Source organism: Cylas formicarius, unplaced genomic scaffold (genome assembly GCF_029955315.1).
Source record: "Cylas formicarius isolate icCylForm1 unplaced genomic scaffold, icCylForm1.1 PGA_scaffold_7__23_contigs__length_41026272, whole genome shotgun sequence".
NCBI classification, from domain to species: Eukaryota; Metazoa; Arthropoda; class Insecta; order Coleoptera; family Brentidae; genus Cylas; species Cylas formicarius.
The window spans coordinates 34,052,774-34,079,508 of record NW_026844352.1 but is presented as its reverse complement, the minus strand read 5'-3'; the positions used below and the strand labels follow the sequence as shown (position 1 = coordinate 34,079,508).

Genomic DNA, 26,735 nt, shown 5'->3' with positions numbered 1-26,735 from the left:
CTAAATACATTAAGGTCGACAAGTTTTATATCAACAATATAGCCAATCTCGCGTGTAACTATTACAAGGCCAGCTTTAATTCTCTATCCGGCGCCCACGATTGGACACCATCTCATATTTTCTGTTTATTATGTAGTAATCAATTAAGTTTTAATGACGACTTAGGGAACATCTAAGTTTTAGTTTATTGTACCGTCTGTATTTTCGGCTTCCCCTCGCAAGGAACATGACGGTCCCATTGCCAATGTCTTTTCCATATACCAATTTTAATCGACAGTCTATTCTCATTTCTTTGATTGCCGCCAAATATTTTTTTGAAAACACTTGGAATTAACAGACGGAGTTGCATCTGGTCGTCTAAAGTTAAGAATCTTAAAATTTAAATATAATTCTTTTATTTGATAGTTTATTTTTGGTCTAAGGCGTCAGTTGCGTAATCGATTGGTAGGCCTCTTTTTGTTTATTTTTTGCTATCTTTGCTTTGTTTGTTTTTAAAAATAATAATGCTGGGGAAGTAGGGGCACGCAACTGGTTAAAACTTTCACTGTTGCCATGATATTTTTTATGAAGACTTGCAACAATTCAGTTTTTTTTACGTTATATAGTTTTTTATACTATATATTAATTTACTTATATTGGTGCACGCTGGTTCCAATTAATATTGCTCCGTAAATCGTTGCTACAAAACAACTAACTCAACGTACGTTTGACATTTATTATGACGTCACCGAATAAACAATACTGTTTTTGTGCACTTTCCAAGATCGTATGAATTTGAAAGTTTTTAACTTGCTTTCTAGAATCAATTTTCTCTCCGAAATAAAGGCTTATCCTTTTTTTGTAGGGCCAAACGCCGTATCAATGGGTTAAGTGTTCCGTACACGCAAACGGGGTCCATTTCGAAACAAAGGGTGCCTAGAAATAGTTGTCCACCGGTGTTGCGTCACCTAGAAGGGCAAACAGACTATTTTCGTTGTGCACCGTGCGATGTCTCCAAGTTGGTCCAATGTCGTAAACATAATCGAGATTGACGGCGGACTACTATACCGCGTGACGCGATATGCTCTGGCAAATGTGTATTTATTGTACCCGTACCACTGAAAAATTCATTCCCCAGATGAGACCGAACGGACTAAATCTTTAAAAGAAGTTAATAAAACGTTCCGCAAATTCTTAAGATCTCTCAACTTCCTCTCCAACCGCCACAGCTATTTCTGACGGTTGTCCCGGAAGAATTCCGGTCTGCTGGTTGCATATTAGGCGCGCCGAGGTTCGCACTGTAAACTCAGGTGTGCGAAATTCATTCACAAACAACAAAAGAGATTTTAATACCTGTTTGAAGCCAACGGTAATAATCTGGACCACTTTCCCATAACATACATACAACTTGTTCGGATGGGATATGACCTTTATAAGTAGGTATCTATCGAGGTATTATACAGACGACACCCACTTTGTGAACATGCCGATCGATAGGTCGATATTTGGTGACGAATAAAAGTGTACGAAAATCTGTTTCTAAAAGGTGGGGAGTAAGAAATTGGGACATTTCGTTCAGTAAAGTTCACCAAACAATATACCGTTTAACAACCTTTTATGGGTTTGAATTCGGAATGAGTTAAGACCCGCCTGTTGTAAAGCGGAAAGGAGCATTCTTTTCAGCACGTGTAGCACAAGTTAGGACCGTATTTAAGATGTTAGCCGACAAGAACTGTGCCGTTTAAGAGTAGAGAAATTTTCTTTGATTAAACTGTTATATTAATTCATATTAGTGTGGTTTTTATAAATCTTCCGTACTTGAAGTAGCTCGATTTCAAGTTGAGTTTGCCCATTAGATAGGTTGATCTTCTATATTACAAACACATTAGAAAGTTCAAACTGATTTCCAATTTAAGGGTATAACAAAATGACTCTAAAATTGTTTTCTAGAAAAGCAATACAAAATCTTATGTAAATAATTGATTTATAATCGCTGATTTCCCAGTTTGTTATTGGTTGATTTTTGGCGATTGGCGAAATCGTGAAAATTAACGCCCGGGATGACTAAAATACCGGATGCCACATTACGTGACATAGTTGTGAATGGCGTTCAAGAAAAAAAAACACGGAAATATCGTGGGGCCCCAAAAAGTCTGCTTGACGTGTATCGTGCCGCAATAGTGAGACGGTTGATATATGATCCTTATCAGAAGAATATTATTTTAACACTTAAAATTTGGCATGAAGAGTTGATTAATTTTTTGAACATTTACTGTTCCCAAGAGACTTTGCGCGAGTTCGTACAAAGAATTGGTTTTTATTACAAAACCATCAATAAGAGACAAGTTTTGATGGAATCTAGATTTTCAGAGTGGAGGACAAGATATTTAAGAGAAATCTAAGAAATTCGTGTTAAAAACGTCCCATCATATCTTAAGATGAGACCTGGTTTGATAGCCACGATACTGTCAAGAAACGATGGACTGATGGTAACAGCAGGAAATATTCGTTGGATGTGCCAGTTTTGCGGGGCATATCTACATTCTGCGAAAGATGTCAAAGAAGTAAAGGTTCACTACCACGAAAACATCGACTAAAGACGTCATTTAACATTTTTTGCTTGAAAATGATACGTATTTTGCAAATTCATACACAAAGAACATTGTCTTCATTTATATTTATAATAAACATATTAAAATAAGAATGGATTATTCACGGCATGGATGAATAATAATCGAGGAATCTCACCCATGAAACTACACAAATCGGTCACTTTTCAGCATTTGTATGCACGAAGTACAGAAATACGGATCTGGTACGTCATTATGGAATATATTTATTGAGGGTTATAAGCGAGGTAGCCCTGAGATTAGACCTTCATAAACATTTATCAAAGTTAAATACCGGATTATGTTGCAAAAACGGTATATTGTCTGGAGAAATTTACGATCAAATGTAAAGGTAGTCCATCGATGCGAGTAGAATGTTATAGAATGACTAGAATTGCATTTAAATTCTTATTGGAAAGACACAGTAACTATTCCTTGAATAGGTAGAAAAGTGCTATGGAGTATATCAGCGTATAAATTTTACATGGGAAAAGCATATCTAATCTTAAATTCGTTTTACTCGAGACCGATGAAATTGTTTGTTAAAGAAAATACTTGAAAGGTAGAAACACTACCGCATGGAGTAGAATATTTTTGAACTTTATGATACGTGAATTGGGGCTTATGCAGCTAAAGATATTACTACTTAGTTAAGTTTAATAGATAGTCGTACCCTTTTAAGGTAAAACTGGATTTCTTCGATAAATGGTAATTAATTATCTTTCGACTTACTCAGTATATGTAGTTACAATTTTATTGTTTTATAAAAAAATAAACATTTCTTGAATTTCTTTTTAGCAAGTCATGCAAGAAGGAAATGTGGATGTTATTGTAACGCTATTCTTTGATTATATACATTAGTTAGTTCCCAATAACGTCATGTCGTCCCTCGACTGGTACGCTCGGGCCATCACTGCAATAATATATAACAAATAAATTGCGTATTAATAAACAGGTGTCAAAATTTTTTAACCCGGCACTTTAATGAATGTTTTGAATTTTATTTCGTCAACTCTCAGAAACGATCCTGCTATATTCAAAGATTTCCGCATGTCTGATTTTTTTCACTTGCAATATTGTGACGTAGCACCAAAAATCGTGATTTGATTGTCAGCGTCCATTTTTTGCAGTTATTTCTTTATTAAAAAACGTCTACCTAACAGGCATCAAGCCCAACTAACACGTAGTGGATGGAATGATTATGATAATTATAATATTATTAAACCTATAATTATTAATGGCAATAATCCATGTTTATTAATTGTCTACAGTATTGCCAGTTTTCATCCTCAAAACGCGTGGGGAAGGGGATTAAATAAAACCACAAGCATGTATACTAACAAAACGAAGCTTTAATTACCAAGCTCCACGATATACTTTAAAAATCGTTATTTTTTACAACAAATTTACATTATTCTTCATTACATCTAAATTACTTTGCCGTTACTCAAAATTGGAGTCGGCCGCCCCCCGGGAACCGCCCTCGTGCCCACCCCCAACTGCGGATCGTGAACCCTGATTAGCGCAGTCGGCGAAATAGGGGATGGGGGAACCGGACGGGAGGGCACGACCCCGCCCCCCGCGCACACGATATAATATATATTAATATATTTGCTTTTGAGATCATATTTCTAATACATCACAGATGTTAACAAGTAAATAAATGTATTTTTTCATCTCAAAAAACGCGTCCCACGCGCAAAAAAAAACACCTCCCCTGCTATATCCCTAAAACTACAAACAGAAAAAAAATATACCGCGGAATCCGCGAGCTGATGAGATGACGGGCGCCTACGATGGGCAGGCGCCCGGCCGGAATGCGGCCTTAGTGATGTACGCTCAGGTATGTTAAGGTATATATAGTTCAACCAATTCGTCGTCCCCCGTTCTTCCACGTCGATGATAGAATTTTGGAAAAAAAAATCTGTAGCCGCAAAAATCCCCGACACCCCGTTTATGGTTTCTATTTACAATAATTGCACGTGGTAAACCGCCGGGGCGCAGCGGCGCGCGTCCCACCCCGAATGAGGGAGACCGCGCCGGCCGGTTCTGCTTAACAATACGCGATTTTGGCCGAGAGATCACAAGGAAAATAAATATGTTATATAGCCTAGAGACCGTTATGCAAAAAAAATATATACGAGTCCGGTAACGCTTAAGCGAGCGGCGAATTAAAAAAAAATGGCTGACCGCGAAGGTGGTAAACGAAAACAAAATTCAGAGGTAAAGTTTCGAGAAAAAAAAACCTTCGTCAGACCACCATGGACGAAAGGACGCGGCAAAATTTCCGACACCTTGCTTCAATGAATGAAATATAATACTCAAATTTTCATTGGCAAACAGAATATCTATCTGAAAAGACGAGTTTTCGTAGGGTGGAAAATTTCGGGACACCCTGTAATAGTATGTTGCATTTTTTATAGTTTTACAGTGGTATCTACCTTATTAATAAAGATAGCGTGTTAAGACTTTCGTGATTTTTTTAATGAAATAAAAAGTGTCACAACACGCTACCTTTATTAACAAAGGAAATACGCCGTAAAACCATGAGAGATAAGACACACTGTATATAAAAAGAAAGAAAAATAATGGTGGTTTCGAGCAGTACTAATTTTTGAATACGCAAAAATTCAAATTTTTGGCAAAACACTGTTACTTAATTTCTTCCCTTCCGATCGATCCGCCATTTTTTCTATTCCCAAATTTATTATTTAAGCGTTACCGCACCGACAAAAAAAATCTACAATAGTGCAGTGGGCAGTGCGAAACATCGAACGCCCCTCCCACTGCATAGTACTTAAGCTGTACAAGACCCCTAATATTAAAAAACAATCGAGTAGCGACCCCCCGCCCGCCGCAGCAGGGGAAGCGCCGCCGGAAACGACCGAATTGTACTCTCTAGTTATATCAAATAATTTTTTTTTTCGGAGATCATAAGTAATTTGTAACAAGTGCACGCGCGCGTACGTTACGCGGGTGCGCGTGTGGCTTTGTGGAAGAGGGTACAGAGCGCTGCTCTCTATACGGGGCGATCTTTTAACTGCTAAACTCCGGAAGCCGCGGTATCTTCTTCGGAGGGGCTGTCGCCGCGGCCCCAACTTGACCCTGCTCCCAATCGGATCTCTTTGATAGTTCCGACAGCGGTCTTTTCGCTGCCCTCATGTAATCTGAAACCAAAGAAAATGTTTCAAACTGATATTTTTCCATCGTATCATATTGCAATAATCAAATCTCTTTTTTTTCTTAAAAATTGGAAATAATTAAATTTTCTTCAAAACTCTAATTTTACAATTACAAAATTATTATTTTTCGATCATTGCCTATTTCAAATATTACTCCCGATTTTCTAGATCTTTTTTTTTGTAAATTCCAGTAAATTTGCGTAATAAATATTACAGATTCATTCATTTTAATTAAATATTCAACATTCAACGTTTTCGTGCGAATTTAAAATGAAGTTTTAAACTTAAAACGATTACTCTGATGTCTTCAATTATTTTAATTAAATTTTGAATGGTCCATAGGATCAATTATTATATTAAATTTGAAACTTAATGTCGATCAGATTAATAGTTAAAAAAAAATAATTATTATTAATGGATTAAATTTTCAACATCGACCAAGAGACAATTTGCGAGGAGTTTTTGGGGTTTAATTAAGTTTTCCCTGTGTGAATTTAGTTAAACTTGAATCATTGATTAATTAACAATTATTTTGTTATTTTAATCAAATTTTCAGCATTGACCAAGTGACAATTCACAACGACTTTTCTGATTTAATTAAGTTTAAAACTCGAAACGTCAACACTGTTTTACACTCCGGTGTCTTTAATTATTTTAATTAAATTTTGAAAGGTCGAAAGGATCAATTATCTCAATAAATTTGAAACGTCGTGCCCATCAGTGTAATAATTGTAAAAATGTATGCGTTTCTTTTGTAAAATTAATTAAATTTTCAACATCGACAAATTTAATTAAGTTTTCCTTGTGTGAATTTAATTAAACTTGAATCAGTGTCTAATTATCAATTATTTTGTTATAAATAATTAATTTTTCGGCATTGACGAAGTGACAATTCACAACGACTTTTCTGAATTTAATTAAGCTTAAAACTTGAAGCGTCCATTGGCTCGTAATAATTGTCGATACGTACACGTATTGAATTATTTTAATTAAATTTTAAAGGTCGATCGGGTCCGATTATTTAATTAAATTAAATACTTATGCGTTTTGTGAATTCAGTTCACTTGGACCAATTAACAATTATTGCAGACATTCCTTTCTGATTTTAATTAAATTTTCAATATTGACAATTTAACAAAGATTTTTAAAAAATCAAGTTTAAAACGTGGAGCGTTTATTGGATCGCAATTGTAGATACTCTCATTGCTCAATTATTTTAAATAATTTTGAAAGCTCGCCAATGTCTATTTTCATTAAATTTAATTATTAAATTTGTGACGTAGGTGGTCAGTCGTAGGACATCCGCCGCTGCCAGAATGTAGGTTTTTAGAACGACTCTGAATATCTGCTAGACAGTCGTATAGTACAATGGCGGATTGTTGTTGTATCGCAAACCTTGACTTTGTCGTCACCCGTGTTATCTGGGCTTATCTTCCGCGCGTAAATAAATGCGAAGAAAACAAATAGGGAACAGCGTAAACACGCGTGGTTTGCGCAAATATTTCGCAGCCGAAAACTATACCGCAGCAAACAGTAAGGGATACGAAGTAACCGGAACAAGGATCAATTTCCTCGTCGCCTAAACCGCCTTCGACTTTGATGTTTCTTGAGGGCGCTCTATTGGATTTTTACAGTCTCCGCTAGCCATATCTTTTACCCCTTCAAGGATGCATTACACACACCTTAACGTTGATTTAACCAAAACTAATTAATTGCTTTTTGGTTGCATCATCCTACACTATCTATTTTCTACGTCGCATAGCACCCTGTACGTCGCGCTCTCCATCATTTGTTCCGAAAATTGCCAAGGCTGCGAAACACCGACGACCACCGCGTATGCCGCAATAAATTGTGGGCGTGGCCGGCGGCACGAGCCCGAACCACCACACGTCAGGAAAATGCACACGGCCGGGAGTGCGCATCGCGGTAGCTGTGGACGCAAATAAGCGAAAAAAAAAGGAAAAAAACAAAGGCCGCCACGGCCGCCTACTCCGACGCGCGCGCTGCACATTGTCGATGAAATCACAAGCGCGCGCGCGCATACGGTTCGCATTTTCTAACCGATTTAACTCGATGTTTGGGTTTCTACGCTTGTGGCGAATTTACCGAAAACCAAAGATGCGCGATACCTCGATCCAAACCGCCATTTCTAAACGGCTTTCTACAAAACTTTGGTCATATTCTAGCATCTATGGTTTGCGCAGTTTTATTTTGTACGGCGCCGCCATTAGGAAGAGTATTTCACCGATTTCAATAGGAATGCGGCGTTGCTAACTAGTAAATTTATGTTAGATGTATTAAACTAAACTAAACCAACTACTGTCAATTATTTTTTGTTATTTTTTTGAGACACGACCGGTATGACGCAATTTCTAAACATCTATTTTTTATTTTTGAAATTGATTTGAAAGTTAAAATCACTTTTTTTTACTTTATTTTAATTTTTGTTTTGCATTAAGTTTTTTCTTCATTGGTAGTGGCTCTTTTTTAGTGTTTCTCAGTTTTACTAGGTTTGTGCAATCGTCTTTCTGTTTTAATATAACGTAGTACGTAAATTTTGACATCAATAAGCACTCTTGTATTGTAAGTACCTGTTGAATACGCTTTCTGATACTCAAATACTTTAAGTTTTCTACTTTGCTGGCGCCCATCACAGGGACTATCCGATTGAACGCTATCGTTGGTAACCATGCGTCGCCGGTAAATTAACGAATGTTCAAAACGGGCCCGGTCGGAGGCGGGCGGGGCGGCCATGAACAAATTGGTCGCTCGTAGGATGGGTGCAGACCGCAAGCGCTAATCGTCACGATCGTCTTTTGTGTGTGCATGGAAACTGGCCGCTGCCAACCGGTCTTACACATCAAGGCCGTGGTGTTTTCTTCTTGTTCCGATGCACCTCGCGGCCACCGCAACGCAGCAGCGTCCCCACCCTCCAACCGCCCATACGCCCCAGAACCGGAGTGCGCCGTTGCCGGATCTCGAGATTACTCGCGAGATATCAAGATTTTAAGTCCCACTTGTCAGTTCAGCCGGCTGAGGTTTTTTTTATTGCGTTGTTCGAGTGTCTGGGCGGCCAACATTCCGAAATATCACTAGAATAAAACTCCTTTACATAACAGAGCTGCTTTTAGAATGTTTTTGTTAATCCGAGTATTTTTCTTATCATTTTCATCGCCAAGGGACCAAAAAACTAGCACTTTTATTTAGAAGTTGTATTGAAGAATGTAAAACAACTACCAACGGTAATTTTAAATGCCCAATCTTGCCCAAACGGTCTTTAGCAATTTCATAAATTTGATAATTTAGAATTGTCTGACTGAACATTACTACACCGGGACCCGACTAATTCATGACACAATGGGTATGTATGATATATAAAAATCGTCGAAAAATTTGCGCCATATACAAAGGTGTTTTGTGGGTCGTAAATGACCATTACTGACCCCAATTCAATTAAGAAGTTCAAGAAAAGAAAGGTTTATACCGGGTCCCACCTACTAATTAATTCATAGGTTCTGTGTTGATATATCGGTTATATTAGGAAACAACCCGAAAAAAAAAATCGAAAACCAATGCCGATTGCTGCAAAAAGAAAAGAAGAAAAAAAAAGACGGAAACCCCGATACTGATAATAATCTAATGAAAGTAATTAAATGAAATATATTACGCGGTTTTTTAAGCAGAAGCTTCGTTTCTTCGTAGTGCAATATAATTCATAAAAAATAATACAAAAGAGAAAAAACAACAAACTGAAACTCTTAAAAAGAATGACTGACTATAATGTATGTAATGTAATGTATTTTCCATGAACCATTGGAAAATTCATATTACCGATTTTTCAATAGAAATTTGTATTTTTTATTCTAACCTCTCGGTTGCGCATTTAAATACTTTATTAAAGAGGCTTTTATTTATTTTTTTGAAAAATGTATATAGTTTTACGATTTCTGATTAATTTTTCAAAGAAAATTCCACAGCCTACTCTAACAGTATTTACAAATCTTCGGGATCTTCTGGATCTTGCTGAAGTCTCGCCTGGTTCAGTTAAGCTCTGAAGAAGCCAACAGGATGACTGGCGAAACATTAGCAAGTTCGCATCGACAACCGACGCCGGGCACACCCGGCAACACCGGAGAACGCAGCGCGCGCGCACTCTCTCCCACACTACTTCAGATACACGGGGACGTTCCGGTTTTTTTTTACTCGACAACGTTGTAAAATATATGATCCCGTATTATACGCAGACGTGTAGGTACTGAATAACGTGTGCACTTTCTCTCGTATATGGAGGTTAGTGTAATAGACACGATATGCAAATGGCAAAAAATATATTGCGTAATCGCGAGGTACGCGCGCATCTTCAACCATCAGGGCCGTTATTTATTTATTCCTTTGCCAATGTATTGATGCCGCGTTGGAACGGTACCAACGACTTGGTACAGCTCAAACGTGTTGAATGTTAGTGAACGAAGCTACATTTGATTACATTCATAAAATATTCTATTAACTATTATGCTATTAGGAAAATAAACCCACTAAGTAATGGATTTTACCAATGCGCTTGCTTGTCATCGAATTAATTCAGGATATTTGGATTCTGCGACCGGATTTTATTTACCAAATAAAGACCGCTTAGAAAAATAATTAATATACCTATATTAATTATAATTATTGATTAATTGCCTACCTGGCTTTAGAGTTATCTAATATAACGAGTTCAACAGGAAAGTAAGTTTTAACCGATTAGTGATTTTACCTTATAATTGTAAGCTATACGCATATTACGTAGTATGTCGAGTACAACAAGCTCAAAAAAACCTATTTGAGCTTGTGTCACTGTAGTCACGGGTTCGGCCCTACTACGCTCTTTAAAAAAATCGAAAAATCCAATATGACGACCATAAGAAAAATGAAAAGTAAGGCGGGTTACGACATAACAAAAGACGATTGAGACACATGCTATTTTTAAACCTTTCCCCATTTAACTAACCTTTGCCGTAAGCATAATAGGTACGGAGAACCCTGTATAGAGAAGCGAATCTGGGACACATTGTATTCATTTTATGCATATTTTAAGGGACTGGAAGATAATTCGACTCGACTTTTTCCTATTTACAATCGAATCAGCTAACATTAAGAGAAAAAATTCTTCCTCGATCCGCAGCGAATCAAAGTAATAAACGGCCCCAATGAAAAAACCATCTGTCCGGCGTAAAATGCTCTCCGATTAGGTTGGTTTATGTACTCGGGTTTATATTACACCGAGATCGTGCTATCTCTATGGCCGTAACAACAACAACCTCAGAGAGGAGACCGAAGAAAACCTTTGTTTAGATTTTAAGCGTGAACTCGAATGCGGCGCGCCGGTGTGAACGACCTCTGTCGGTCGTGTGGCTGACGAGAAATGACGTACCCGCAAGTACATGGCAAAGGGTGCCCGTGTCATGGGCGGCCCTGCCATTTACGACTTAAATGACGCGAAATAACGCGGAAATGATGAATTTCGATAATCTCTGCGAAGTATCAAAGAGATTACCGATAATCGTGTCAACGTGAATTTTATGATGCAAATTTTGTATTTAGAGTGATACGGGTTGTAGTGGGGATTGTTTTCATTGTCGAATACGTTAATGCCAATGGCAGTTAGGGATTTCTTGGGTTCGTTACCGGGTAGTTCTGTGAAATCATTTTAATCGTTTATCTTTCTCTGAACTAAGTGGTTTTGATCTATAATAATAATGGCATACTGGTCTTATGTTAATAAACCTGTTTTTTCAATGGTAAATTCTTGCGTTGCTTATGTCTGCAGTAATAATCAAAAACTGTACACATGTACACTTAGGCAAATGTGTGTATTTATAGTCTTTCTTGAAACAATGCTCCTGAAAAAATTTCAGACCAATCAATTTTCAAAAATACTTTTTTAAACACTAGAAAAAATTAAATATTTTTAAGAAGTTATTATTAGATATTTCATTTATGTATTATTTTATTTCACACTAATCTTTAATAAGAATATTGTTTGATCACCAAAAAATAATGAGTAAATAATTTCATTAAGAATATATCGGTCGCCATATCGGTAAATATATCAAACAACGCGAAGCAAGAGAAAGACCAGAATCCCCATTCTAGCGGTCGGTTTCTATTGTAAAAATTCCCTTACTTTCGTATCATGCTAATGCTGTTCTAGTTGACCCGTAAAAAAGCCATAATAGGATTTAAAACAAAATAATTACAAAAGTTTGAGAACTTTTTAAAAAAAATCCATGTTTAACAACGGACGGCCTAAGAGATGGAAGCGACTGCGAAGGGGCGAATTTTCGCAAAAACATAGGCCTAATAATAATTCATCAAACAGCTGACGGGACAGATGCAGCGGCGATCCCACCTAGGGGAGAAGGCTCAATAACACGTGACGCACAAATTTAGTGCACACATATAGGTAGGGGGTGTTTAACGGTTTTTGTGCCTGCTGAGGTTTCCAAATACATAACAAATTTATGCCGTTGTATTTTCTCGGAATAGGCACAATTTTTTTTTTAACTCAACATATTTTTCTCATATACCCAGTGTCTAAAAAGTATGGAGGTGGTGGTATATCTCGAAAATTAAAAAAAACCTTTTAAATATTCTATAAAAAGCTCTTCCATAATAGCAAAATTGAAATCTTAAACATATTTTATGCTACGAAAGTGTCAGCATTTATCCAAAGTTTTTTTTGGATTCTTGGTAGATGGCGCTGTAATCGCAAAAAAAGTTTTATCTTATTTGTTTAAGAAATACACGGCTCGATCTTATGAATCCGACTTTAGTGTTATCATTACCTTCGTTTTAACATATTTTTGCTATTCTCTACTCTAAAACGTTAGTTTCATTAGACACTCTCGCAAGCCAATTCGACCGTTAACCCTATTTCAGGATAAGCGTGGTCCCACAGGACAGATTGAAAGACAATATAGAGTGGGAACAAGTAGTGAGAAATAGAACGAGATGAAAGGCTGTGGTGGTTAGGGCCAAAACGCTCAAGGTGTTGTTCGGCTTTGTTAAGTAACAGCAGTAGTATTTCTTAACAAATCGGAGAAATGTTTTTTTTTGCGATTACAGAGCCATCTGCAGAGAATCCAAAAAAAAAATTCGGACAGAACCTGTCGCTGAACCTGATACTGAGGACCTGCATTTAACATTTCAAAGTTGGCCCCTCCTCGCCACCAGTGGGTTTGGGAGAGCAGGTCATGTTTGGTTTTATTAACACCAGTTCTTTTATTCATTATTGTTTTTTGTTCTTTGATCAATTGTGTAATTCTCGGGATATACACGTGGTATGTCACACCACGCATAAACTGCTCATTTTGGTTAGTTATTTCATCCTATTTTGGAATGGAGATTTTAAAAATAGTTTTTATATTGCGAACAAGCAGAGGCATATATAACATTTTGTCAAAAATATTTGTTTTACGTTCACTTCCTTAAGTTAAGGACCGAGGATATAGGTTCACTTCTTAGAATTCACTCAAAGATTTGGGTGTTTTTAAGGAATCAACAGTTTTTGCTAAAACACTATAGCTAAAATACATGTTGCAAATATTCTTTTCTAATGTCTTCTTAAGTAATTTTTATCGTATTGCGCTTATTACTAATCAAATGGTGCCGATTTCTCCTATTACGGTTTATATTAGACCAAAATAGTCGAATATATCTCGGCTGTTGTTCTCGTAACCCGACTATATCAGACGTACCTGTTATGTGACTCTGTTGCGTTTTGCAGGATGCGGTGATCCTAACGGGAATTGGCCTCACGATCTCTATACGACACGGTTCGCAATACAGTTCGGATGTGTCGAAATCAGATTCGGGTCGCCGTTTAATGGGCCTGATACACTTCTTCGGGGTCGCAGGTTTCCAATCGTACGCTCCCTCAGGATTTAAAGTCCGCTCGCGTTGAAAATCAAAGTTCCATCGTTCTGAAGTGGTAGCGAGTATCTTTTTTAGCTCATCGTCGATGAACCTTTGCGTGGCTTTTGGGTCCGCGGGCCCGAACAAGATCCGTTTCACCTTTTTCACCTCGGGTTGATTGCTAATAACCGTGTCCTGATTCCGGGACGATAGTACCATCGCCCTATGTGTCGGGTAAACACTCGCGCTCATCTTGTTTGCAAAACACTGCGGTTTCGTTGTTTGAGGTTAGGCAACCAAGCTTACAATAGACACGCGATACTTTCCACTTGTTTTAGGCCAAGCTGGCGAAGAAACTGCGGCAACAAACGCGGGAAGGTCGTTTCGACAACGTAGTCAGTTTTCGTGACGGTAGATTTTTCGATTCGGCGCCGCGCGGGAACGAAAAAAAGTAAACAACCCGGAAAAAGCACTCGAATCCTCGACGAAGTCACCGACCGCAAACTCTAATGCAACGAACCATACGCGACTAAATGCGTCAGCAAAATAACCACGCCACAAGCCGCGAGAGCGAGCGCGACGCATCAACGCCAGCGTCGCTTGTATGGCGTTCTTTTTCTAAACCCACGCATTAAACAAAAACGGCGGCCGCACTCCGGCGAAGGGAGCGGTACGATTTAAATTCGTCGAAGGCCGCGCAAGCGCAGTTGTCGCATCGCTCTAATCGCACCCAATTTTAAATTTTTAAAACAATACCCGAGGCGACGTTCCAGTTCGGTTCATTAGAAACGACCGACCTGTTATTTGTAAGGAATGCGTTACGCACGATGCAACGTAAAATCAGTTGCCTGGGTTATTTTTTCGTTTCGGCATGGCGTGCGAGTTGGTTAGTCACTGCGACTTTGCATTTTTTTGTCTGTACGTTTCTGCGGCAAATCTGCAAATGTGTTTGGTACAGGCTTCATATGAACAATTGACAAGGAACGTAGGTTAATACGCGAGCGCGATTAATAAAAATGATCTTTTAATGGAGCGACAAGTCAGTCGTGAACAAACGAAGTCGAAGTTTAAGGCCCGTAAAATTTTTGCGTGGAGCCTGCGAGGTCTCGAGGGGTACTACGAACATCCGGCCGATAGGCAGGAAACTCTCTCACCCCTCGTAGCTTTTTCGCTCTCAGGAAATATCAATCAGCGCCGGCACACGGTGCGAAAAGTGAGAATTTTCACACGATCGATCCTATTTTACCTGAAGACTGCTGTTTAATTACAAACTGTGCACCCAATGCTCATAATCTGATATATGATTCAGCGGTCCTAATTACCATCTAGTTTTCTGTAATACCAACCTTAAAATTAGCTTCTAAAGAATTCGAATTCATTTGGCACAATTTAATATTTATTAATGTGTCAGTAGAACAAAACACTATTAATTTGCTTTTAATATGCATTAAATAGCTTTTTATTTATTTTTGTGGCCCTACTACAGTAAAAAAAAAAAGATTTTCCGTTCGTTCGTTCAAAGTCAGATTTGACAGCGTTGCATTTCGTTTCTATGATCTACCTAAGCTGGAGTGACAAGGGCGTGATACAAAAGTGAGGCAAATTTTACAACAGAAAAAAAACGGCTAGTAATGCGGGTTATTGTATTTTAATTGTGTCTTAATTGTTTTGTTTATATAAATGGAACAATGAGCTAGCTGTTGTATTTGGTTAGTTTACTAAGTAACGTTTTTAACAATCTTTTTTTTAATGCTTTTGAAAATAGCGTATAGTAGCACGTTAAAAAAGGTATTATTTTAGAAAAACCCTTAAAATGCACATTTCGTATTTACCAAATCATCAATTCACCAATACTTTTTCTCTCTTGACAACTAACGCGACAGTCAAATAATAACAAAATATTAATGTTTAAATAATATCCACGAATATACGTGGTGATGCCATACAAATGATAAAATCAAATTAACGATTTTCGTTATTACATGGAAATACTTTATTTATATAATATTTATTTATATCATCATTTGAAGACTTCATAATTATTTATAAAACGGGATCAGATCATTAATATACAATAACGTCTTTCGGACACACGAACTTCTCGAAAATTTGTATCCCATGAATTGAAACGGTAAATAACGATAAAAAAAATTGCAAATTATAGGAGCATTTTTTCCAAAAATAAATAAAAAAGTTTATAGTGATTACTTTTTTTCTTATATTGTGCCGTATTTTTTAACCAGAAAACATCTAATACCTGCTAATAATAATGAAATGTTGATAAAATAACCTCAAGATTTTGGATGTACGTTGGAAATTGCTATAGAATATCTAAAGGTTAGTTTTCGTTGACAGCAATGGCAGAAAAGAAATTGGGGACGACGTTGCTAGATTTTTAAATTACAAAATTAAAATAGAAACACCATATAAAACCATATAGCTATTAGATAATATAGTGACCGTACTAGCGGTAAAAATTATATATTGACATTGATATTCTCGTAGTCGCACATGCCTCTACATTTCTCCATTAACCTGCACTTTGTGCCATTTTCTTTCTAAACAACGATTTTCACGCACCTAACTCGTTTTCCCAAAACATTTTAACCAGATCTAGGCATATTTTGAGAAAACACTGTCGTAAAAATGCCCCATCCAAATTTATCGACGATCTGTCAGCGGCCATGTTGGTTGTTAAATCCGGCAAGGACATTGGTTAAAAACGAACGCGTATGCGCTTGTTGAATGGATCTCAAATATATGTATAAAGCTAATTATTTTTTTAAATTTTATATAAACTATATGTTCTCGAATTTTATAGTTTAGTATATATGTTTTTTTTATGAACTAATCAAAAATCAATCGATTTTTGGTTGGTTCAGCTATTCTTTATTTTACAATATTTTGTCAAGAAATGAAAATGACTTATTTTTGCACCTCGGTGCAGTTGTCAAATATTAAAGAAGCAAAAATTTCAGTTAAAACGAAAAATTATTTTACATTTGATTTTCATTGTTTTATTAATTTTCTAAAATTTATGAATAATCTGCCATGTTTTCCGATAAATGTCATTGTAAATAAGAATTTGATAAGAATAGAAAGTTTTATAAAGACCACTTTAGTCATGAGATTTATTTGTTTCGAGCGGAGAGAGAGGTTAAAAAACGAATGTCTGAAGAAGCTAATCAACGACGATCATTAGTTTCTGGATATATTTTTGCAAAACAGTACGAAGACTATTATTTACTGGTTAAAATCTCAGGAAATCATTCCATCGCTCCCAGACCCGTCGTCGTAGCTCCGCAATCGCCCTAAGTGGCACGTGGCAGTCTTTAACGAAGTTAACGTCTTGATCAATGCATAATTTGTATTTCAAAGTTAGTAAGGAGTACCGCCAAAAATAGTCAAAATATATCACGGCCACTTAATTCGGGGATGAACGACTGAAAAATCCAAACTTCAATAATAATTAAGAAATAATATCAAAAATATCTTATTGTATGACGAAGAAAATAATTTCCATTACTACCCATCTCGATCTCGATCTCGACCAAATCGTTATTGCCTGCATTACCGGAACTATTCTAGTTCGATAGATGGAGTTCACTGGTTTAAATTTATACTATATTTTCGGGGTCTCCACCTAATTTTTGGGTATTGTATTTATTTCGTTGGTGTGCAACTGTGTGTATCGGCGGATGCGCCGGGGCCGAGACGCATAAACCTTATCTATTTGATTTGCGTGTTGGACGCGATGCAATCAAATTTGGATAAAAATGCATACGCGTCACAGATAAACGAAAATGAAATAAACAATTTTCGCCGATTTTAGCATTCGATTGCGGGACGACTCCCTTTGACAAACCTCAACGTCAATTGTTTTTCAACGTCACCCAGTGTTTCCGGTTTCCGCGGTAAGTTTCTGGGTGATTTTCTGCTTCTGGACCGTTGAAGCGCGAAAACCTGTGTGGGAAATTTTAGCGGCCGCGAGAAATTTCTGAAACAATGGTCCATTGTAACGTTTTTTTTTTCTCCTCCCAAATCGCGCCGGTAGATACGTTTCCAACCGACAGACCGTAGAGCCGGATATATCGTATAATTAATCCGCATAATAGTCGGAACACGGGTCGGGGGAGGGAAATTGCAGTGGCGTACACGCGCCATACTGTGATTTACCGAACAGGTTCGAACCTGTGCGAAAATACTGAATACTACTATTTTCTTGTCGATCCGGCAACGGCGTATTGCAGGGGTTAGGTTTGTGCTTTTCTCGAGTGATTTTAAAAAGTTGCGTTTAAGGATAAGGATAAGGCTGGAAACACAACTATTTTCTGATTTTCGTATTGATTTTTCTAAATTTCCGGAAAAACAGTTTCCGTTTGGTGTATTATGTATTATATCTATTATGAGAACGACAAAAAATACCCAATCACTTATGAATAATAATGATAATAACACCTTTGGTTTGATTTAACTCCATTTCTTGCCATAAGAAAATATAAAGACACACAGATGATCAAACAGATAACTGAAATTAAAAACAAACTTCGGCTAACCTATCACAGGAGGTAAGTTACATTCGATAAGACGTTTTCGCTTACTGAATCTTACTTGTGTTAGCTATGACATCATGTGTTACGCTAGAAAATCCTTACTTTACCTTACCGTCTCCAGAAATCCCCTCCCATGTTGCGGTTGTTGTACTAATTTAGGTCATGTAAAGAATAGTTAATTTATACTATTATACTAATAATGGCAGCAGTTACGTTAGCGTTAATACTGTGAAATACTGTGAAATAGTAGTTAAGTTTAATACTGTAGCTTTAATTTCAATTATGCTAGCAAAAACCACAACCAAATCAAAATGTTTCCGATAAAATTTAAATTTAATTAAAATACAGGATGTTATTCTATAGAGCGTTTTCTTTTAGGCTTCAATTTGTCTCGGCAATTAGGACTTAACATTAAACACACTATATATATATATATATATATATATATATATATATATATATATATATATATATATATATATATATATATATATATATATATAATATATATAATATATATAATTATTACCCAGACAGATAACTGATAACATTACTAACAATCCCAGTATTTATACCGTAAACAACTGTAAATAAGTGTTTAAACACACAAATAGTGCTTTAAAAATAAATGAATTAACCATGCAAATCTACAAAGTGAAACAACGTTCATGTTGAAAATCCGTTTTTAAACAACAGAAAAAATCAACCAAAACGGAGTCAAAACAGGAGTTTATTTTTGAATTTACAAAGTCGAATATTTCTATGGAGAAAGTCGTTGCTTCTATTGGAAAAGCAGGAAGGGAGAAGATAAACAAGTTTATTATATTATAAAACAAGATTTATTGATTTTTTACTAAATGGCAATAGACGGAGAAATAGCTTTAATTTCACAATGTTGTTGACTAGGAAAACTGGTAAGGAGCACCACGATCTGGTAACATGGTATATTGTGCCAAAATCAGGGCGCCAATGTCGTTTTAAAATTGACAGAAGAAACGTCAACGCATTTAAAGTTAAACTGTTACATAGTATATCCGAAAAATATAGTTACCAAAGAAAAAACACTATATTGCTAGAAGGAAATATCTCTGTACGTCACTGGCCACCGACGAACGCGTCTCATTGGTCCGCCGATGGGCGATTGTTTTTAGATCGCTCGCTTCAAATTGCCACAAAACGAGTGTCGGTGCGTGTGCCCGCGGCAACATGGCCGCCGCTGGTTAGCAGCCCCATAATGTATGTGATGTGAACCCGATTTCGAAAAAAATCCGATCAAACATTCACGCCCGATTAGAAAATCCTGCTTGCCGTATTTCGCCCGAAAACGCGCAGATGCGAAGTTATCGAGCGTCCTGCGAGGGAGCGAGGCTCCTGCGACGCTGTCGTCGACGTCGGTGTGTCTCGGGCGGCTTTGAAATTGCATTTCCACGTCCAGAAATAGATCTAACGACATTCTAAAAACAAAGTGCCGCAGCCTTGGTTGCACGTAGAAGCTTGCAGCAGTATCGGTCGGGCGTTGCAGGAACGTCAACTCGGGAAAAATTGGATCGTGTATTTTTTGGTGATTGGTTTCAGCGCGCGCCCTCCTGCTGCATCTACGGGGTGAGTTCGTTTCGCGACTATCGATTGTTTGGTTTTGGTACGTTACTGAAATACAGTCTGCACTTGATAATAATAATAATAATAATTAATAAAATGTTTGTATTGCGTGCCATAGAAATTGCATCACCCAGTATACGTTTAGTTATATTTATGTTTTGTGGGTCGATTGTTTTTAATTAAAACAAATCTGGTTTTATTATTATTTTTTAAGGATTTAGTATTCCGTTTTATTGCCTTTGGAGTTTTGAAAATGTCGAAAATTCGGAAAATTGAAGGCTGTATACAACGGTGATACACATCATAGAAGTGTCATTAAAGGCTGTTTCAGCACAACCATCCCAGTCGGCCGTGAGTGGGCCACAGTCCTGGATTGGTATTGCCATCGACCAATAAACCTAGAGACTGATAGACATCTCTCATGGTACCACTCTCACGGGAATTAGAGGTGGAATGGTGTAGTTTTAAGTGGCATTATTGTTTGGGCTCACGATGGTCATATATTTTTTGGACAGAAAAAATAACGTGTTACAACATTTTTTTAAAGAAACTCCAACAGGCTAAGTGCAATAGTATTTACAGATCTTCTGGATTACTGCTGTTTGGGTTGCCATTGTGGTCATTCCTTACATGTAAGACATAGTAAATAAAACTAAAAACTAAACTTCTTACATGTAATCAATTCTTCTATCAAAGAAAATTTCGAGGATCCATAGATATCTCTAAACAAGCAAACAATCTTAACCGAGAGGTATAAAGTACATGGCAAACCAGCTTCAGTTAAGCTCTGAAGAGGCCAACAGAATGATCGGCAAAATGTCAGCAGTTCGATTCATTAGCAACCGACGCTGGAGGAATCCAGAAGATTTGTAAATACTAGTACTAGACGTCGCGTTCCCCTAGCTCCAGCAACTTCACGATCAGCAAGACAATGCCAGACCACAGTTACTAGAGTTACTCGTTACTTTTTCCTTGGCGCCCTAGGTCGCCGTCTTATCGCCCCTTGAACAAGTCACTATTGAAATTTTGAGAATTCATTCCAATAAATTGATTTGTTTGTTGTTGCCGTTTCAATATCATACATTATATTTTAAAACGAATGTGTCTTCCTGACCTCATTTGCAGGAATATTTTTAAATAAATGGCAATTTCGTCATAGCAATGGTTTCGTTTGACCAAATTTGAATTTGTTGTTTTTGAGGAAATGAAGATGATAAATAATTAGATTTCTGAAAACAAAATGTTTTTCAAAACTGGTAAATATATCAAAAATCAGGATTCGTAGCTACAGTGGATAACATTTTTGTTACACTATATCTCCGGATGGGTCACTAACTTCAAGATCACTAGACCCGTTTTTTTTGCAGAAAACATGTCCCACGAGTCTCTAGCCAAAGTAAAAAGAAGACTGAATTTCGATGGCGAAAAATCCATCGCTGATGTCGACGCGACAAGGCCCGTTAAGATCGTGGACCTTTCTGCGCTGGACAGGGAACAGAAAATGAAAGAGATCGAGAAATGGAACTTTGATTTCGAAAACGAGGTACCTCTCGAAGGGGACTGGGAGTGGGAGAAGATCGAGTCGTCTCCCAGCCCACTCGACGCGAAAGAGAAAGTTTCGATGCATCACCAGGAAACAGATAAGTCAAACAGGGATATCTAAAGTGTGATATTATTCTATATTTATATGCTATTTATTTTAATTAGACAATTTTTATTGTAACTCGGCCGTCGCCTAATTTAAGAGAGAGCGCGAGAGTGTTTTTTTTTATATTTCTACCTTATTTATTGTATTCGACAGATTCAATTCTAATTTGAGTCTAAATACAGCTGGAATGCCAAAAAATTGTATATAAATATTTTGTAGGAGGATTATAATACTGATAACAATTGTAAACGAAATTAAATTAATTAAAGTGCAATTAAACAATTTAAGTGTTTATTTTAATTAGCGACGATCTATAAAAGAAAGTTTTCATTTGTATTCGTTTCACGGGACGCTGGTGTACGTCGCATGGCTAAATTGAATGTACTGTACAGGGTGGCCAGTTAGGAATGCATCGATAAAAAATGTATTACCAAAGTAGCCAAGAAAATATTATCAATAACCGCCATCTTGACGTTTTAACATGATTTTTCTCTGAAATCCATCCGAAAAATATATGATCTTAAAAATTATTTAAGCATTTACGTTGAAAACTGTTTGACATATTTTATGTATGTATTTCTTTAAATTAACAGCTATACCTTTAAACGGGGTGAACGGATTTTAACAAACTTGGCCTAGTTGGAAAACCGACTAATTTGCTCTCTCAAACACATCTTACCTGTGATATTGTTTAGTGATGCCCACTATAGCGCGTTTTTTAATGCAAAATTCTTTAAACAATTAAGAACAATATACGTGAAATTTAGATAAAATAAAATTTTAAATAGATTACCTTTATTAATAAGGTTTTGACAATTCTTTTGGAAAGTCATAGCCATATGTATAATAAAAATTGATATACACGTAACATATATTACGAAATCCGATGATAATGGAGAAATAGTTACTGCGCCGAAATCCTGGTTCAAATATCATTTTTGCAAATATGCAAATTGCTAACGTGCTAAATTATTACTTGCAAAACGTCAACTGTCATCGTACGCGGTCAACGAGATAAGTGGGGATACGCGCCAGCGACTAATTGATTTAGGAGAGCCTATGCGGAGCCATTCATTCAATCGACTAGTTCTGTTGGGTTTTTAACATATTGCGGGACGTCGCAAAAGTACCAGGTAAGTCCTGAACACGGAACAAAAGGACGCCGTGAATTGGTAACGACTCGTACAGACAAGTACCGACACGGATAGACACGTCTACTCGCTGGCTGGGAAAAAACTACAAGAATGCAACGTCTTCGCTCTGTACTCGACGTGCTGTGTTACTTCGGGGAGATTAATGGGTACCTAATGGTACTTGATGTAACTCACGATAAGATTTAATGGCCGAGAATGATTTAATGGCGTCGTTATAAAATATATGAGGACGACGAAAACACGGGGTGCGACGCTTGGCGTTTCCAAATTTCGGTAATAAAAAAATCAACTTTTTAACATTTTCTTTGTTCAATTTTTTAGACGTTTTCAGACAATAAAATGTCAATGGAATTTCGCAACAATAACCATTCACGTCAAAAAAACAGATCACTTCGCCTACAACGTGCCCACTTTCTGAAGATACAAGACCAAAGTTATTATTAAAATCATTATTAGAGGTGAACTAATAAAGAATTTAGAGAATCCAAATTCAGCTAAGCTTCAAAACTAAGTGCATTTTATAAATTAGTACAAAATAAGAAGTGTTCTATTTAAATTTACAATATTTGTAATAGTAACATAAAATAGACAAGACATGTGAATTCCTGCAAATTTTGAAGAGTGTAACAAATTTAGTATATATCTTTTTTTGAAAATAAATAAACGTACTATAAAAGGAAAAAATAAAATTAATGTTCTAAAATATTTGTACTGTACTGTACTGTGCTGTAGTGTACTCCTCATAATTTAATTTCTGCAGCTTCAGGTCATTTGAAAGTTAAAAATACAATCGATAAAAGTGGCCACTTTAATAAGCATATTTTAGGTACCCGTTCTGTATAAAAAAAAATTATAATTTGATTTAATTTTTGTATTAACTGATTGATCGACTTTACATTTTGACAATATATTTATTAATTTAACGAATGAATTGGAATTTATTCTATTATTGTATTAAGTATTACTCGAATATTTTTTGAAACGTAATTAATTAATATGGAATGTGAAATGATCAATCAATCAATCATCCTGTTGGCTTTTTCAGACGAAGTTTAATAAACAACCAACTCAGGAGGAACCCAGTTATTTATTCAATTGTTTGAATTCTTTGTTAGTTTTGTTTCTTTTATTGGGATTAATTTAAATTATAGTCAGATAAAGCTGCTTTTTTTCATGATTGTTGTACAGTATTAGTAAATATGTTAGTATTATACTTTTGCGAAGTATTCGAGCCTTTAAAAATCTGCAATTTTGCACAAATAGGAGAAATTAATTTAGTATGTATTATATATTATAAATATTTCTTATTTTGTTGCTGTGTTTACTATGATTTGCCCCACCGAACCTTACGTCTTACAGAAAGAAACTCCCGCAAAGAAATATTCTCCGCCGATTCAACAGTAACTTTGTGCCACATCTAAAAATGGCCGCAATCGCATGTTATTATTTCGGTTGAGTTTTCCCGCTCGTTCGACCAAATAATCGCGTTCCCATTCAACTGTACCATCTCCCACATCTGATTACCTTCGGTTTATTTAACTTATTCAAAAAAAAACACTCGAGATCTCCGCTAGGCTTATCATCAGGCCACTCATTAACCAATAACAGTTACACGCAGCCTGCGTTGTAACGAATTTGTGCACACATGAAGAGTGGGGGGCGCAATTGACAGATGTTCGCGAGGGCTCTCTATCGAAATGGGAAGCGGCGTTTAGAGAGCAGTGAAAACAAAGTACCCGCACCATTGGTACATTTAAAACAGAAAGCGTATATGGTTTTTATCAGCTTCGTATCAACCCCTTCGTCGCACGTGCTAAATACCCAGCGAGGAGTGGGGAGGGCAACGAGCAGTTATATAAAAAAAAATTGTCACGTGTGTCGTAGCATGTAAGGCGTTGGCTCGTTGTCATTCTTTGTACATAGCGTCCCGCAAAACGAAGGAAAATTTCTCCCTGATTTTTATAAATTATCTCTAAAACATATATACTGGCCGGATTTTTTTGTTTTTTATAAAAGGAGACCATATTCTTTAGGCTCGTTTAGTTTCGTTCTTATTGAAAAGTACAGATAAAAAATCCAGTGCTTGAGCCAATGGACTTATTTTATTGTTTGTTTGAAGTTTGTTATTTAGGCTGAAGAACAAAAAAATTGAAATTTTTTCGATGACTTATCGTATTTCACTCCGTTTTTGTATTAAAATAAGAAAATAATTAATGACTGTTAATAATTTTAGTGGAAAATGCTTTTATCAATATGCTACACTTTTTTTTATTTTTTTATTGTAAGGTTTAGATTGCTAATTCATATTTTGCTGATATAACCTTTATTTCAAATAATACTTCGTGCACTTTGGGCTGTCGTTTTTATTACTCACTGTTTCCAGCCAGCCCCTGAGTCACAGGTTTTGGTGTGATCGTTTTTCATTTCATACGTCACACGTCACTTAGTGAACGAATTCGTGCTGTTATGCAAAAATGTACTAAAAACTAAGGTCGCAGGAGAAGTTTGATACTATCAGAGGTGATGATTTTTGATAATCACCTTAACGGCTTTGATTTCGTTTTATAGGTACAAGAGTAAGATGCTTATTGTGATTGACAAATTAAAATTTAATGAACGGGAGATGTTTTTCTAAAGAAAACTTTTAATTTTTTTAAAAATTCTTTCTTTCGTTCCTTTTTATTAGAATTACCAAATTTCTAGTCTTCCTTATACAAACTCGCAAAGTTATATTTTTATGTTCCGCATAAATCCAACATGTCGATCAAATTTTCACCACCTAAATTGAGACTCTTATAATATTGAATTGAAAGCTCTGTCCAGAGAAATTAAAATTAACAGAAGTTTTTAAATGAAAACCAGGCGTCGTATGTCGTTTTAAGTTTTCGATCCGGAATGGTTAAAATGATCTCCGCATACCTGCGTCTGTATTACCTACTTCTATTAGAAAATCAATCTGAAAGTCAGACAGACGCTGCGCAGCCCGCGTGACTCTAAACCCGATACGAATTAATTAAAGTCGTTTAGTAGATTAATTAAGCATTTTCCGCACGAGTTTGCACGCATATGGCCGGCGTCTCGTGTTAAAGGGTGTCGCCTTGCTTCAAATATCCACCCCCGCCCGTCTGATGCTATACGAACATATCGTGTGTCACGAGCAACATCTGGCATCTGGGCGAATATGTCAAAATAGCTTTTGCCTCACGTGAGATATTTTAAACAAAGAGAGAAACGCCATCTCGGCTATGGCGGATTTAACTGTTAAATTTAATCCCGAGACCCACCACGTTAATATTGGCTACCCGGAACGTCGTTCCAGTATATTTCAAGATCTTTGATTTTCATATATAGGATTGAAGGGGTTCATAAAAAATTAAATATCACGCCATTGGAAACACATGAGATCAGTCCAAGATCATCCAATCAACTGCATGAGTATAATGCGAGGAAAGACACCCATAAAATTCCTAACTATAAATTCACCAATTTAAAAGGAATTCTTCAGATTTACAAGGATATAGGTACTGTTTATCCTAGTGTTATGTTTAAATATATAAGGGGTGTTTTTTTTCGATGTATAGAACTTTAAGTTGCAGTACAACAACGATGGATTATTCGATTGACATGAATTTTATTTATCCCAAAGATAATCTTGTGGCATTACATTTTAAATATGATTTCTGGCATATGACCACCACGACTGGCGCGGATGTAGTCCAATCTGGACTTCCAATTTTCGATGACTTTTTCCAACATTTGTGGCCGTATATCACCAATAACAAGGCGAATGTTGTCTTCCAATGACTTTACATAGCCCCACAGAAAGTAGTCTAGCGGTGTTAAATCACAAGATCTTCACAGGTCCAAAACGTGAAATTAGGCGGTCACCAAACGTGTCTTTCAATAAATCGATTGTGGCACGAGCTGTGTGACATGTTGCGCCGTCTTGTTGAAACCACATCTCCTGGACATCATGGGTATTCAATTCAGGAATGAAAGAGTTAGTAATCATAGCTCTTTACCGATCACCATTGACTGTAACGTTCTGGCCATCATCGTTTTTGAAGAAGTACGGACCAATGACTCCACCACCCCATAAAGCGCACCAAACAGTC

General features: G+C 36.6%; 1 protein-coding gene across 1 annotated transcript; it reads right to left on the bottom strand.

Moving 5' to 3' along the window:
- Positions 1-3,922: 3,922 nt before the first annotated feature.
- Positions 3,923-14,232, bottom strand: LOC132705424 (uncharacterized). Its single transcript, XM_060676004.1, has 2 exons — positions 13,510-14,232; positions 3,923-5,755 (listed from the first exon to the last, which is right to left on the bottom strand). Exons 1-2 carry the CDS (start codon positions 13,916-13,918, stop codon positions 5,625-5,627), a joined length of 540 nt encoding a protein of 179 aa, XP_060531987.1. The 5' UTR covers positions 13,919-14,232; the 3' UTR covers positions 3,923-5,624.
- Positions 14,233-26,735: the final 12,503 nt, after the last annotated feature.